Here is a 12,695-nt window from a genome sequence, read left to right on the forward strand (position 1 = left end):
AGATACGTTTCTCGTGCCCCGTTTACATAGAGCGAGCGGGTTGTATTGGGTGTTTGGGGCATCTGCCCTTCCCCTCGGCCAGCGGTTCCCTCCGGAGGCAGGGCCCCCTTCCCAGCAAGGGCGGGGCAGGCTCGGGGGCAGGCAGGAGACCGCTGCGGCTTTGCCCAGTGGGGGAAGTTTATCTCCGCGGAGGGGGGGGGGGGGAGTTGCTGCATCCCCCGGGCTCTGCCTGCAAAGCCCCAGCCGGGGGCCGGGGGCCGGGCGCGGGGCTGGGGGCGGCTCTCCCCGGCCCGCACCGCACATGCCCGGGGCTTTGTTTTGCACAGCCCGGCCCGTCAGTCTCCGGCGGCCGGGCCGGGCCGCCCCCCCGCGGGATAGGCCGTCGGCGCCCGGGCTGGCGGCTCATTGGGCGCGGGGCGAGGGGGCGGCCCGGCCCGCCCCGCCACATGGCATTTAAAGGGCCCCGCGGCCGCGGCGTCCCACAGGCTGCTCCGCCCGCTCCCAGCTCCGCGATGCTCTTCGACCGGCTCCGCCGCTTCTGCGTCCTGCTCGACTGCCCCGAGCTGGACTCGCCGCCCGTCTTCAGCTCGGGCGAGGCGGTGTCGGGCCGGGTGGTGCTGGAGCTCTCCGGCGAGGCGCGGCTCGGGGCGCTGCAGCTGCACGCCCAGGGCTGCGCCAAGGTGCACTGGACCGAGTCCCGCAGCGCCGGCTCCAGCACCGCCTACACCCAGAGCTACAGCGACCAGGTGCCGTTCCTGAGCCACCGCGACACGCTGCTGGCCCCGCCAGGTAGATCCGCGGGCCGGGGGGGCGCAGGGCCCTGCCGGGGGCTGGGCTGTGTCTGGGGGTCTCGGGGTGACCCCTTGGGGCGGGGGCCGGTGGCTCCCCGCTGCTGGGGCCGTCTCCGAAGAATGCCCCGGGGAAGGCTGAGCCCCCTGCTCAGCTGCCTTCCGCTAAACTTCTGCGGGACGCCAGCTTGGCCCTCAGCAGAGAGGGCACGGGTGACAGCGGAGCTATTTTTGGTCCCACACCCGTACATACCCGGGGAGCGGTGCCGGAGCCCCGCTGGTCGGGCAGGAGAGGGTCAGGGTGTGTTTCCCAGACAGACTGATGGGTCTCCCCCTCCTAAACACAGCGGCAGATCCCACCGAATGGGATTTATTTATTTATTTTTAATTTCTCCCCTCTCCGGCCGTCTCTTCTCCCCCCCCCCCCCATCTCTCTCCTTGGAAATGTTTGAAGAGGGATTGTGTGTGCATGTTGAGCTGTAGGGCAAAAGTTTGTTTGCACATCAGTTACTTCAGTCAGACTAAATTGAGTTGCAGTATTTTTTGCAAGGTGCAGTCCAGGTGAGGAAGACCTTGGCATGTGGGTTTTGGTAGCTATTAACCCTGGAGCTCCCTGGAATGGCTTCTGGGTTCTTAATGGTCAAAATATATTAATTTAAATAAATCTGATCTTGCTCTATCAAATGAAGAATATTTTGTGTTCAATCTAAATGACACCCTGCAAAGCCTCATCCTGTTCTTGTGACAATTGTTGTGAATTCAGGTCTTTATTTTGCTTTTCTGTGTCAAATGCTTCAGCAACTCCTCCTGAGTCAGAATGAAAGTAACTTCTAATGGCTGGAGTGCACTTCCTGTAAAGTGACAGCCAAACAGCACTCTTCTGATACGGAAGTCTTGCAAGAAAGCTCTGATCATACTCACCTTTAAATCTTTTTTTTTTTTTCTCCCCAGACAATGGTGAAGTCACAGTTCTGCAGGCAGGAAAACACGAATTCCCCTTCACGTTTCAGCTCCCAGAGTAAGTTCAGCTTTATTCTTTGTGTTAGCACCACTGCAAGCGTCTGTGGGACGGGGGAGGGGGCAGTAGCACTGTTTTAGTACATCAGCAGCTCCCAGGAGTAAGCCCAGTTTAAATATGCACGCTCTGGGTGTTTGCTCTGTAGGTGGATAAAGTGTCTCATTGTGAATTCTGGGGAGAACCCCTCCTAACCATTGTCACTTCTCCCTGGGCAGGACTCTGGCCACCTCCTTTGAAGGCCGGCACGGGAATGTGCGCTACTGGGTGAAAGCCAAGCTGCACAGACCCTGGTCCGTTGTCAAGAAAGCGAAGAAAGAATTCACAGTGATCGAACCCATTGACATCAACACCCCGGCCTTGCTGGTGAGTGAACGCCAGCCAGAGTGATGTTCAGAGAGCTGAGATCCGAGCTGGTGTGCTCAGAGCTGACCTTAGCTCAGACTAAGATTGATTAGGAGTGACTAGTGACACGGGGGGCCTGACTTGAGAGGCCTTTAAAAGGCTGGATATTCAGAACATGGCTCGCACCTGCCCTCTAAAAACACATCTGCAGCTGGGCCCTCCAAAACCAAGGTGCTCCAAATGGAGCTTCTCGTCTTAAAAACGTGGGGCAGCCAGATTTGCATCCCTGCCTGTTGTGCTGGCAGGGGGCCTCTGCACAGCAAAACAAGAGACCTGTGATAGTCTCAGAGCCCGGGCCAGCTGACTTGGGCTCGCCGGACTTGCACTGCAGGGCTAAAAATATCCATGTAGACATCCGGGCTTGGGGTGGAGCCTGGCTCTGGCCCCCAGCAAGGCCGGGGAGGAGTCTCGGAGCTGGCATGTCTACACTGCTAATCTTAGCTGGTCTGTTGACCTGAGCCCTGAGAGTCACTGCTGGGGGTTTGTTCTTGCTTGGTAGATGTGACCCAAAGATGCAGGAGGAATCCTCCCTGGGACTTTGCCCTCTGCTCAGTGGGTGACTAACCTTCATGATCAGAACTCGGGCTGGAGACAAACAATATGAGGGAGGGCTGGGCCGGGCCACTGTGGGGAGATCCCGGGAGGGAGAGGTGGGTGATGGCTCCTGACTAGAGAGCTAAAACTTGACTCGCTTCTGTCCCTTCCTCTAGGCTCCTCAGGCAGGCGTGAAGGAGAAGCTCGCCCGCGCCTGGTACTGCAACCGGGGCCAGGTCTCTGTATCAGCCAAGATAGACCGAAAGGGCTACACGCCAGGTAACTCCACGGGCCACTCGCTGCTCAAAGGGTGCTGAGCGTAACTGCCCCGGGGAATGTACAGGGGCTGGCAATGGGGCTCCTAGATCCGTGCTGTGACTGGGCTCTTCATACTGGTGGGACGCTCCAGAGAGGCCCCAGCCCCTGAACGCTGCTCAGATGTGCCCTGGGTCTGCGCAGCTTCCCGGGCACGGAGGGGCTGGAATTGCAGGAACAAGATGTAGCTTAACAAACGCGATCCCAGGCAGTTTTACATCTTAGCCGTGCCTGGCTTCTCTGGTGCAGTGCACACCACGTGGCCGGGCCAGTGGGTTTTATCAAGCCTGTCGCTCTCCTGCCAGGTGAGGTCATCCCCATCTTTGCTGAAATTGACAACTGCAGCACCCGCACCGTAGTGCCCAAAGCTGCCATCATCCAGACTCAGACGTTCATTGCCCGGGGTGCCAAGAAGCAGAAGAAGTCTGTGGTGGCCAGCATAGCAGGCGACTCCATTGCAGCTGGGAAGAGGGAAGTGTGGCATGGCCGAGCACTGAAGATCCCCCCAGTGGGCCCCTCGATCCTGCAGTGCCGCATTATCCGCGTGGAGTACGCCCTGAAGGTAGGCTGTAGACTAACTCTGACCTGCTGCACGAGGCCTTGAATAAACAGGCTGATGTGTCCCCAAGTTCTTAGCTGTGACTGAGTGGGGCTTGGTCACTCTACCGAAGTGCCCTTTCTGTGATGGGCCCCTCATGCCTGTGGGTCAGCTGCCCACTTGAGGTGCTGCCTGGCTCTGGAGTCAGTGGCGGGGTGGATTCCTAGGTTCTTCTCCTGTGCTGATATCCAGTCCCTCCTTCCCCGCTCCATCATCAAACTACGTATTTGCCTGTGCAGGTAAAATCTCGTATTCCTGCTGGAGAGGCTGTCTGCCAGCTTCCTCCTGCCCCTGGCTTAGCAGCCTGCCAAGGGAACATGTTGCTGGCCAGGCTGTGCCTGCACCCGCATCTCACCCCATCAGGGGGAGAGTTGGATGCTGCCTGTCGTCATGGGCTGAGGGAATCCCAAGAAGTGACCCCTGTTTCCTCCCCCTCAAAGGTTTGTGTTGATATTCCTGGGACCTCCAAGCTGCTCCTGGAATTGCCACTCGTGATTGGGACGATCCCACTGCATCCGTTCGGGAGCCGCACATCCAGTGTCAGCAGCCAGTACAGTGTCAACCTGGACTGGCTCCGAATGGTGATCCCGGAGGAGCCTGAGGGTAAGTGACTGTTCTCGGTGCACGGGGATCCAGCCGCATGGGGTGGCAGCTCCAAGTGAGCTGGTCCGGAGGGAGTGTCTGGGCAAACTGGTAGCCTTGTCCTCTGCCCCTGGACTCTGCCTAGCATGTGGCTTTGTGGGTCTTGTGCTGCAGGGACCAGGTATCCATGGGAGGGGATGTAGCTGAATGCAGAGGTCTCCTGCTAGCAGATTCTTGCCTAACCACACAATGCCTCTGTTCTCCTTCCAGCTCCTCCTGAATATTCATCTGTTGTGTCCAGTGAAGAATCTGCCCAGAACCTGTCCCCACCCTGCCAGGATGAACTCAGCAATGGCCTGGAAGGCCCTTTCTTTGCTTACATCCAAGAGTTCCGCTACCGTCCTCCTCCACTGTACTCAGAGGTAAGTACAGCATCTCCCTGGGGGTTGGGCTGGGGGACCCTTGCTGGGATAACTCCCTCTGGTGTCTGGTACAACCCTTCTTAACTTGGCTTTTTCAGGTGGATCCAAACCCCACATCGGACAGCATCCGGCCACGCTGCATGACCTGTTGAAGGAAGCGCCACTGAGTGCAGTTACTAGAATACAAATCCTGTGGGGATGAGAAGCTTGCAGTCTCGCAGGACTTCCGTCCTGGGTATCTGGATCGGCGTCCAAGAGGCTATTGCGAGGCCAGCGCTCGTGTGGAGCTGAGAACCTGTTTGCTCACTGCCGCTTGAAACCACCTGATGCGGCTACATCCCATGGACTGACTCCTTGCCCCAAAGCTGAAATGAGGGTGTTGGACTTGCCATGTGGGGTCGGAGAAGCTCCTGAGCACGTGGTGCAAGGGAGGCAGAGGAGGGTGGAGGGTTAAATCTTCTGCAGGAGTATGGGGTTCAAATGAGCCAAGCTCCTGCATCTTGCAGCTACCATAGTCCTGCTCCAGCTAACTGCTGCCAATAGAAAACAGGACTGGGAAGTGCTTCTCAGGATTATTGGAAAGCATTTTAATCTTGCTCTGGGTAAGGGTTTAAACACCATGGTAATCTGAGGGCACCCTCCAGCTACTGCATTCTTACAAAGTCACCAGGATTTCAGTCTCTGAAGAATTAAAATGGGGTTGTTCTCCCCAGACTGAGGCTCGGCGCTTGCTGTCCAGCGCCCATGAGCCTTATGTTGTGTCCCAGGGTGCCTGCTGCTGGGGCTGTTCATTGCCTCTAGTCTAACACTCCAGGACATTTAAATGTGTAAAGACTCTTCCCTTGAGTCAGGGATTGTACAGGCGCCAGCGGGCCAAGCGCTGCGAGCTCAGGGAAGAACCCCTGTTCTATAAACAGCAAGACTTATGGTGCTGTCTTGGTCACCAGATCTAGTTTGGTGCCTGGCAGGCGCCAGACCAAAGTGCAAAACCCACTGAACTCACGCTGAGGCAGGAAGCTGCGCCTTGGTCTTTAAAAGGCTTGGGCCTTTGGGGCTGCTAGAATGGACCCAGTAGCATTTGATTGCCCTCTATCTATGCCTGAGTAAAAGGTGAATGGGAAATGGGGAGAGCTGCCAGCCGCAGGGCCACACGGGAGCTGACGTGGTCAGTGTCACGTAGCCCAGCACTGGAGGGTACATGCAGTCAGGCCTGTAGATGCTATAGGCTGAGTAGGGAAGAGCCTTAAATCCAGTCCTGCATGTGGACTTGCTGCCTTGTTAACACTTCACCCAGCACCTAGTGGGTGGGGAAGAGCCTCAGATCTGCCTGCTGTTAGCAGGGTGAGGACGATGCTGCTGATTGGCAGCACTGAAAGCTGGTAAATCCTGTTGGGAGGGGAAGAAGAGGTTGTAATGAAGACTGATTGGGTGCATCTGCCTTTGGCTTCAGGCTGGTCTTACTGCTCCCTGTGCAGATTTGACCAGAGATCTTGGCTATTGATAGTTGGGTAGTAAACAGTGCATTCCATGATCTGAGGCTGAAACTGCCTGAAGTGGCCACCCCCAGCCTGGGGGCTAGAACCACTGACAGCCAAAGCAAAAGGTCCCAAACCTGCTTACTTTAGCTACACAGTCGGTTTCCTCCACTAGGAACTGGAAAGGCTATTTTTTTTTATATACCTGTAACTGGTGTTTTTTAATATTTTTGTCTAATTCTGCTTTTGTACAACTCCAGGTTTTGAAATAAACTCTTCTTATACTGAGGATAGTGTCTTGAATGCTGCCTTCTGCTGGCCTCACCTGTTAGCGTGAGCCCAGCTCTCAGGGCACCCAGCACATGAACCGCAGCTTGTACAGCCAGTGACCTGGGAGGGGGAGGAGGCTTTGGGTCACCAGTTTCCATCTCTGTCCCTCACTCCCTGGATTCCCAGACCCAACCTGCCATCCTCCTATCTGCACTTGTACAGCTTGTATTTCCGGGGTCCCTGGGTTAGATCCTCATGGAGCTGGTGTCCCTTCTACCTGGCGCTGCAGCCAGCCTTCTCTCAAGCCGCTCTCCTTCCCGGTCACCTCTGAACTGGGCTAGGTCTTGGCCACTAACCCCCCTTTCCAGGTGTGGCAGGGCCAGGCTAATTGGCTTCAGAGACTCTCATTAACCCTCTTGTTGCCAGTGTGGGGCCTGTCTGCACCATCACAGCGCATGTGCACCTGGGTACCTGCACTAGCTGCATCTGCTTTTGAGCCAGAGTAACCTTGGAGACCCGTATTCCTGACTGGAAAGTGCATGGGCTAGTGGGGAGGGGAGGGGGCCAGGGCACTAGCCTGATGGTCCTAGCCAGCTCTAGCAGAAGCTGTATCTGCCCAGCTGCGGCTCCAGTTTCTGTAGGTGAAAAGTTTTTACTGGCAGTCCTGCCTGTGACTTTCCATGGGGATGCTTCGTTCCTCCAGAGTCTTGCTGACTGGCTGTCCCTGGGAGCGGCTGCTGCAGAACAGAGAGCAGACATTGGGAACCCACCACCCTGTCACTCATACAGATCTCTGCTCCAGCTGCACAGCCAGGCTGCTGGGGGGCAGTCCTGCAACACCCTCTGCCCTGGGATGGAATGTGGGGTGATGCTGATGTGTATTTACAGGAGTTCTCAGCCTGCCTGGTCCTTCTAAGCAGCAGCAGCTCCCTGCTAATGCTGCTGCACTTCCATAGTCCCCAGCTAGGGATGGCTGTGACCTGTCCATGCTCTCCTATGGTTGGGGCCCAGAGCCGTTCCAGACCCTGACACGCTAACCTAGCTCTCTCCAGTCACTGGGGGTCAGCCCCCCAGCTTCTCACAAGCTCAGGACTGCTCGGTGTAGCTGTCCAGGGGCTCCCAAAGTGGCTGAATTCAGCTGCCTCGTCCCAGCCCATGGGTGGGAGGGTGTCGCTGACCCCTGCTGCAGAGGGATGCAGAAGTACACAGGAGGCCACACAACATGGGAGGTGGACATGGAACCTGAGTCCTGACCCCAGGTCTTTGCTCTGAGCCACAACCTCCACTGCGGAGCAGCCTGGCTACCGGTGCTGATGGGGACCCTCATCATATAAGCAGGCCCCAGCTGTACTGCACGGAAGGCTGGGTGCTATTCAGGGTGGGGTCCCTTGTGCATGATTCCAGGCTCCACAAGTGGCATGCCAAAGCGGGCACTGGAGTTCACAACCCTCCCCAAAGCTGTGAGCTGGTGGAAAGGGGCATGTGCTGCAGGTGGGGGGCACAGGCCAGCTGGGCCCTGAAGCAATGGCAGCTGCCAGAGTCAGCAGTGTTGGGGGGTGGATGGTGGTGTCGGTGCAGTGGTAGCTGGGAGGGGAGGGGAGGTATAAGTGACAGGTGCACTAGTGCTGCCCGGCAGGTAACTATCCCCCAGTGCTTCCTACAGGACCTGCACTAGGCAGTGCATGGCTCTTGTAAGCACTTAATGGCTATGCATTGTGGCCTGGCTGGTCCCTAGGGCCTGATCGCCCCTCCAAAGCCTGGAAGCAGCCCCTGTGGGGAGGGGGTAGGTTACCCCGCACAGCCCCAAGAGACCAGCGCAGCACCATTCATTAGCACTGAGCCCCCTGCTGGGGGTGGCACCTTGGGGGTGATGCTGGTGAGGTGCTGGGGAAGGGAGGTGCAGCCGTGGGTCACATGGGCAGTGTGCCAGGCTGGGTACAGGGACTCTTACAGCTTTTAACACAGTGCAGCAGAGCCCAGCCTGCTCTGTGATGGTGCGGCTGGGGCCGGAGGAGGGGCCAGGCTCCTGTGCAGACGGGGGCACGTCAGCTGCTCGTTAAAGGCATCTGCACACTTCCTTGTCTATCCCCCAGCCCAGGTTAATCAGGGTCCCAAAGCAGACGCTGTGCATGACATGCCTATTACCTGTCTCTGCATGGTGCCCTGGGGCACTGCCGTGGCCTACGTTTGCTTAATTAATTTCCTGTTGTTTTTGGTATTTGTATTTTTCCAGCCGTGGTTCTATTCCTCTGCAGCAGCCAGAGTGCTGTCCAGAAGCCAAACGCAGCCGTCCTGATACTGCAGACCTGGTGGGCCCCAGTAGGGAGCCACTTGGCGCAAATTGGAGCACCATATGCTGAGCCCTGTCAGCACCACGGGCTGCACCCTTGGCTTAAGCTACAGCACTTTGTGCCGTAACACAGCGGTTTGCAAACTTTTTTGTTTTTAATTTGCAGACCCCTAAATATGTCGCATGGCGGCCCGGCCCCGTCTCCGTGTGCCAATGGGCTGCGGCACACTGTGCTCAGACACCTCGCAGCGTTTGTGCTGCTGTTTGCAAACACAGGGTTATGCCTCTGTAAAGAGGTGTATTTTGGTCTGGGGTGGGCTGGGGCTGCGCCCTGGGCCAGCGCCCGGGTTTACGCTTGGCACATGTGTCCTTGCTCTTTTTTGTTTTCCTAGTGAGTGCAAAAAGCAGCCCACTGTTTATGGGGAAACATGTCCCATTGTGATGGCAGCACTCCCACAGCCCAGCTCTCCCCGCGTGACCCCTGGCATGGGGACAGTGTAGTGTGAGCTGGGCACTGGCCTGGCGCCTTAGGGAATCCAATCCAACTAGGCCCCAAGTCACGCTATGACATGGGACAAACGACACATCTTGTTTTTTAAGCAGAGATTCTTCCAGGAATTCTCCCCAGGTTTGTTGTAAAGCTATCGTATGCCAGGCTAATAAACCAGCTGGTGCATTAGGAGGACATGCTCTGTCTGTTTCTAATCAGAGGAGGCCTGGAAAATGTCTTTCACCATGTACATAGTGTATTACACAGAGATGTGCTGTGTCTAAACACAGGATGCCTATGTAGTGTGTGTTTGTGTGCCCATGAGACAGGCTGGCATCAGGCGACCAGGTTTCATAATTGAAATAAATAATGTATTTGGTAGGTGCTTTGAACTTTTTACTCACAAATCTGTTTATCTCAGCAGGTTCCAATGCCTCGTGTAAAGCCCTCAGCCCGCCTGTGTATTTACAACTCCTTTGTTTATAGCGGGAGTTTTGTGTGTGATACTATTTACCAGCAGAGTCCAGGTGCAGATGCAGTGACTATTACAGTGGCGTGATAATAACAACAACTCTCCCTTTCTCCCACCCTCTGCCCAGCGTCTGTTTGCCTTGTCCTGGCCATGAAGCCAGGCGGCACCTCACACCATGGGCACCAAGAGTTGTTACAAAAGGAACATTTGTCAGTGACAGGTTGCAGTTCATTTCCCTGTTGCTCTTGCTCCTGCTTCCTTGGATTGGTCAGTGGGCATCGGACCAGGCCTTTGTCTCAGTGTCTCTCACAAATGTATTTTACAGCGGCCCGTAGAAAAGCAGGAGCTCTCTCTCCAGTGTGCACTCCCTCTCCAGCTCCCTGTGGAGGCCTGGCTGGACATGCAGTGCATGGGGGACTCCCAGGTCCCCAGCGCAAGCCCCTGCTGCTTGGCTTTGTTTGCTAGTGGCAGATGCTGCAGCGTGGCAGGGACAGAGCGCGCTGCTGCCCATCTGTTTGGTCACAGCCGTGACTCTCAAGCAACTGACAGTGAGCGAACAAGTGAGTCATTGCAAAATGCAGCCAGTGCTGGGCTGGCTGGTGGCCTCAGGGATTTAACAGTGTGACTTGGGCTCAGGCTAGTGCGCCATGGACAAGTGTCCAGCTGACAAAACCTCCGTCCCCTTTGGCTTAATTGTCTCCACTGTCGGCCGCCCTGCAGAGCCTCCGAGGAGCGACGGGCTCGTCCGGCTTGGCTGAGGCCAGTGGGAGCTGAGTCGAGCCCTGAATAAGCCTCAGCCACAGAGCTGCCCCTGGGAGGGTCCTTTTGGGCACACTGGCAGGCGCAGGGCTGGCACGCTTGCCCACTGCCTCAGCTGTTGTGTGCAGGAGGCGTCGTATCCACAGTTGCCCAGCCAGAGCTCTGCGCCCGCCACACGTCCACAGCCCCTGAGCTGCAGAGCTCCCAGGCGCCTTCCCCAGGTGCCTGGCTGGGCAGGGTGGGTGCTGAATCCAGTGTGGGTGGGTGGGGGAGCCAGGGGTGATCAGCAGGCTGCAGGAGTGCCCAGCATTGCGTTGTTTTGGTTTACTCGGTCAGGAAGGCGCCGTCCTGCAGGGAGGCACAGACCGTCCTGTACGACGCCACTTACACAACGGCACCCAAACCAGTGCCCAGCGTGAGCAGCACACGTGCGGCGACCCGATCCCGAGCGGGGGGGGGGGCGTGTTGTGTTATTACAGTGCTGAGCCTATTTATAGCACCTGGGGGGAAATGCTTGGGAGACCCACCAGTGGTCGCTAGGTTAGCTCAACTCGCTCCCTTTTCTCCAGTTTTATTTGATTTAAGGGTTTGTTTATGCTCCTTTTTTTAAAGCTCTCTGTCCCCAGCCAGGAAATGGCCCAGCCTGCAGCTTGCTCTGGCCTGCTGGGCCCCTCCCAGAAGCTGGGCCTCCAAGCCAGACACCCTGAATTGGAATCAGCTGGGGCTGTTTGCTGAGCAGTCCGGGGCCGGCTTGTAACCCTTCCTTTGGTTTCCTAGTACAGCTGCTTTCAGCTAACCTAACGGCTGCCCTGGATTCCCCAAAGCCCCCCCTCCCCCTCAGGTCACTGTCAGCGAGCCCTGGCCCTGCTCCCTGGGGTCTTGCTTTCTGTCCATGTTGCACAGGGAAGGCAGGGGCATTTGTGGGTGTTAACCCTCTCTGGCCAGGCCTGTGCACAGGGAGGGCATGTGTCCCAGGCAGGAAAGCAGAGAGCGCCCCACAGCTGGGTGCCTAGGCAGACAGGTAACTCGAAAGAGCCCACGCCGGCGGCTGACACACAAGGCCAGCAGTCACCGTTTGACCGATGCCTCCTTGGGCTGGTGCTGCAGTTGGTGAGTTGGAAACAAGATGCAAATTACTGAGATGCTACCAATGGGCAGTTTACCCAGGCACTCCCATGGCAACTGCAGGAGGGCTGGCTGCTAATGGCGAGAATCCTGGCCACACCTGGAATGAGCCACAACTCCTTTTTCGGTCAGGACCCCTACAGTTTCAGGGTTTAAACAGCTGAAATCATGAAATTAATGATTTTTAACATCCCATGACTGTGAAATTGACCAAAATGGCGAGTGGATTTGGTAGGGCCCTGCTGATGAGCTTTCCTGCTGCTCATGGAACTGATATCCCCAGGTAACTAATCCCCTTCTTGAGGTCCTGGTGTCCCTGCTGCCTTCAGGGTAACTTGAGGGCAGAAGCCAGCGGGCCCAGGCGGTGAGGTATTGTACTGGCAAGCTATGTGTTTATGGGTGGAGCTCTTTTGGGATCATCGTCCTCTCCAGCAGAGGGTTAAAACTCCCTGTCAAGGGGCGGGGGGCAGGCGAACCCGCCGAGTGTGAAATGCCAGGCGGGTGGGATCAGGTGGTCTGGCTGGCTGACAGGGACAGACTGTGCGGGGAGGGGCGCTGTGACCGGGTCTTTGCCTGATGATGGGTTGGGGATTAGTGGCATAGCTGCTGTCTGTGGATTCCTGAGCTGCAGCTCCCCCCAGAGAGAAACAAGCGAGCCCAGCACTGTGCTGGCAGCAGCCTCGTGGCGGGGACTCGGGCTGTCACCAGGCAGCTTGTGCGCCTCAGGCTGGGCTGGAGCAAACCAACGGAAGGGCTGGCTCTGCCCAGCCTGGGCCACTTACATGCGGGCAAAGGGTGTGTGTGGCCAGGCAGCTGCCCGTAAACCCCTCGTGCTGAGGGTTACCAAGCCCCACAGGCCTGAGCCCAAACAGGGCTGGCCCAGAGCAGCGCAGCCCCATGCCCCTGCGAACGTGGGGCTGCTTGGAGCCATGGGACGCTGGGGCTGAGCTGGTAGTGACTGGCTTTAAGCACTTTGCTGCTGCTTTTGTTCTCTTCTCCCTCTCGCACGCTGCCCGTGGGCTTAGAACAGTTTCCTCCAAGCTCTCTGCTCTCGCGCGGACCCTGTCCCCCCAGTGCGCCATGTTGGTCGTCTGGAAGCTCCTTGGGCTGTTTGAAAATAGCCCCATAAACATCATCTCGCTACTTCCCTGGCCT

The 12,695-nt window shown here is 57.1% G+C and overlaps 1 protein-coding gene across 1 annotated transcript; it reads left to right on the plus strand.

Moving 5' to 3' along the window:
- Positions 1-482: 482 nt before the first annotated feature.
- On the plus strand, positions 483-6,423 carry ARRDC2 (arrestin domain containing 2). The gene is made up of 8 exons (XM_044998746.1): positions 483-789; positions 1,740-1,806; positions 2,022-2,169; positions 2,919-3,021; positions 3,363-3,619; positions 4,096-4,258; positions 4,508-4,659; positions 4,758-6,423. Exons 1-8 carry the CDS (start codon positions 513-515, stop codon positions 4,809-4,811), a joined length of 1,221 nt encoding a protein of 406 aa, XP_044854681.1. The 5' UTR covers positions 483-512; the 3' UTR covers positions 4,812-6,423.
- Positions 6,424-12,695: the final 6,272 nt, after the last annotated feature.

The sequence above is a fragment of the Mauremys mutica genome, chromosome 24 (genome assembly GCF_020497125.1).
Source record: "Mauremys mutica isolate MM-2020 ecotype Southern chromosome 24, ASM2049712v1, whole genome shotgun sequence".
NCBI lineage: Eukaryota > Metazoa > Chordata > Testudines > Geoemydidae > Mauremys > Mauremys mutica.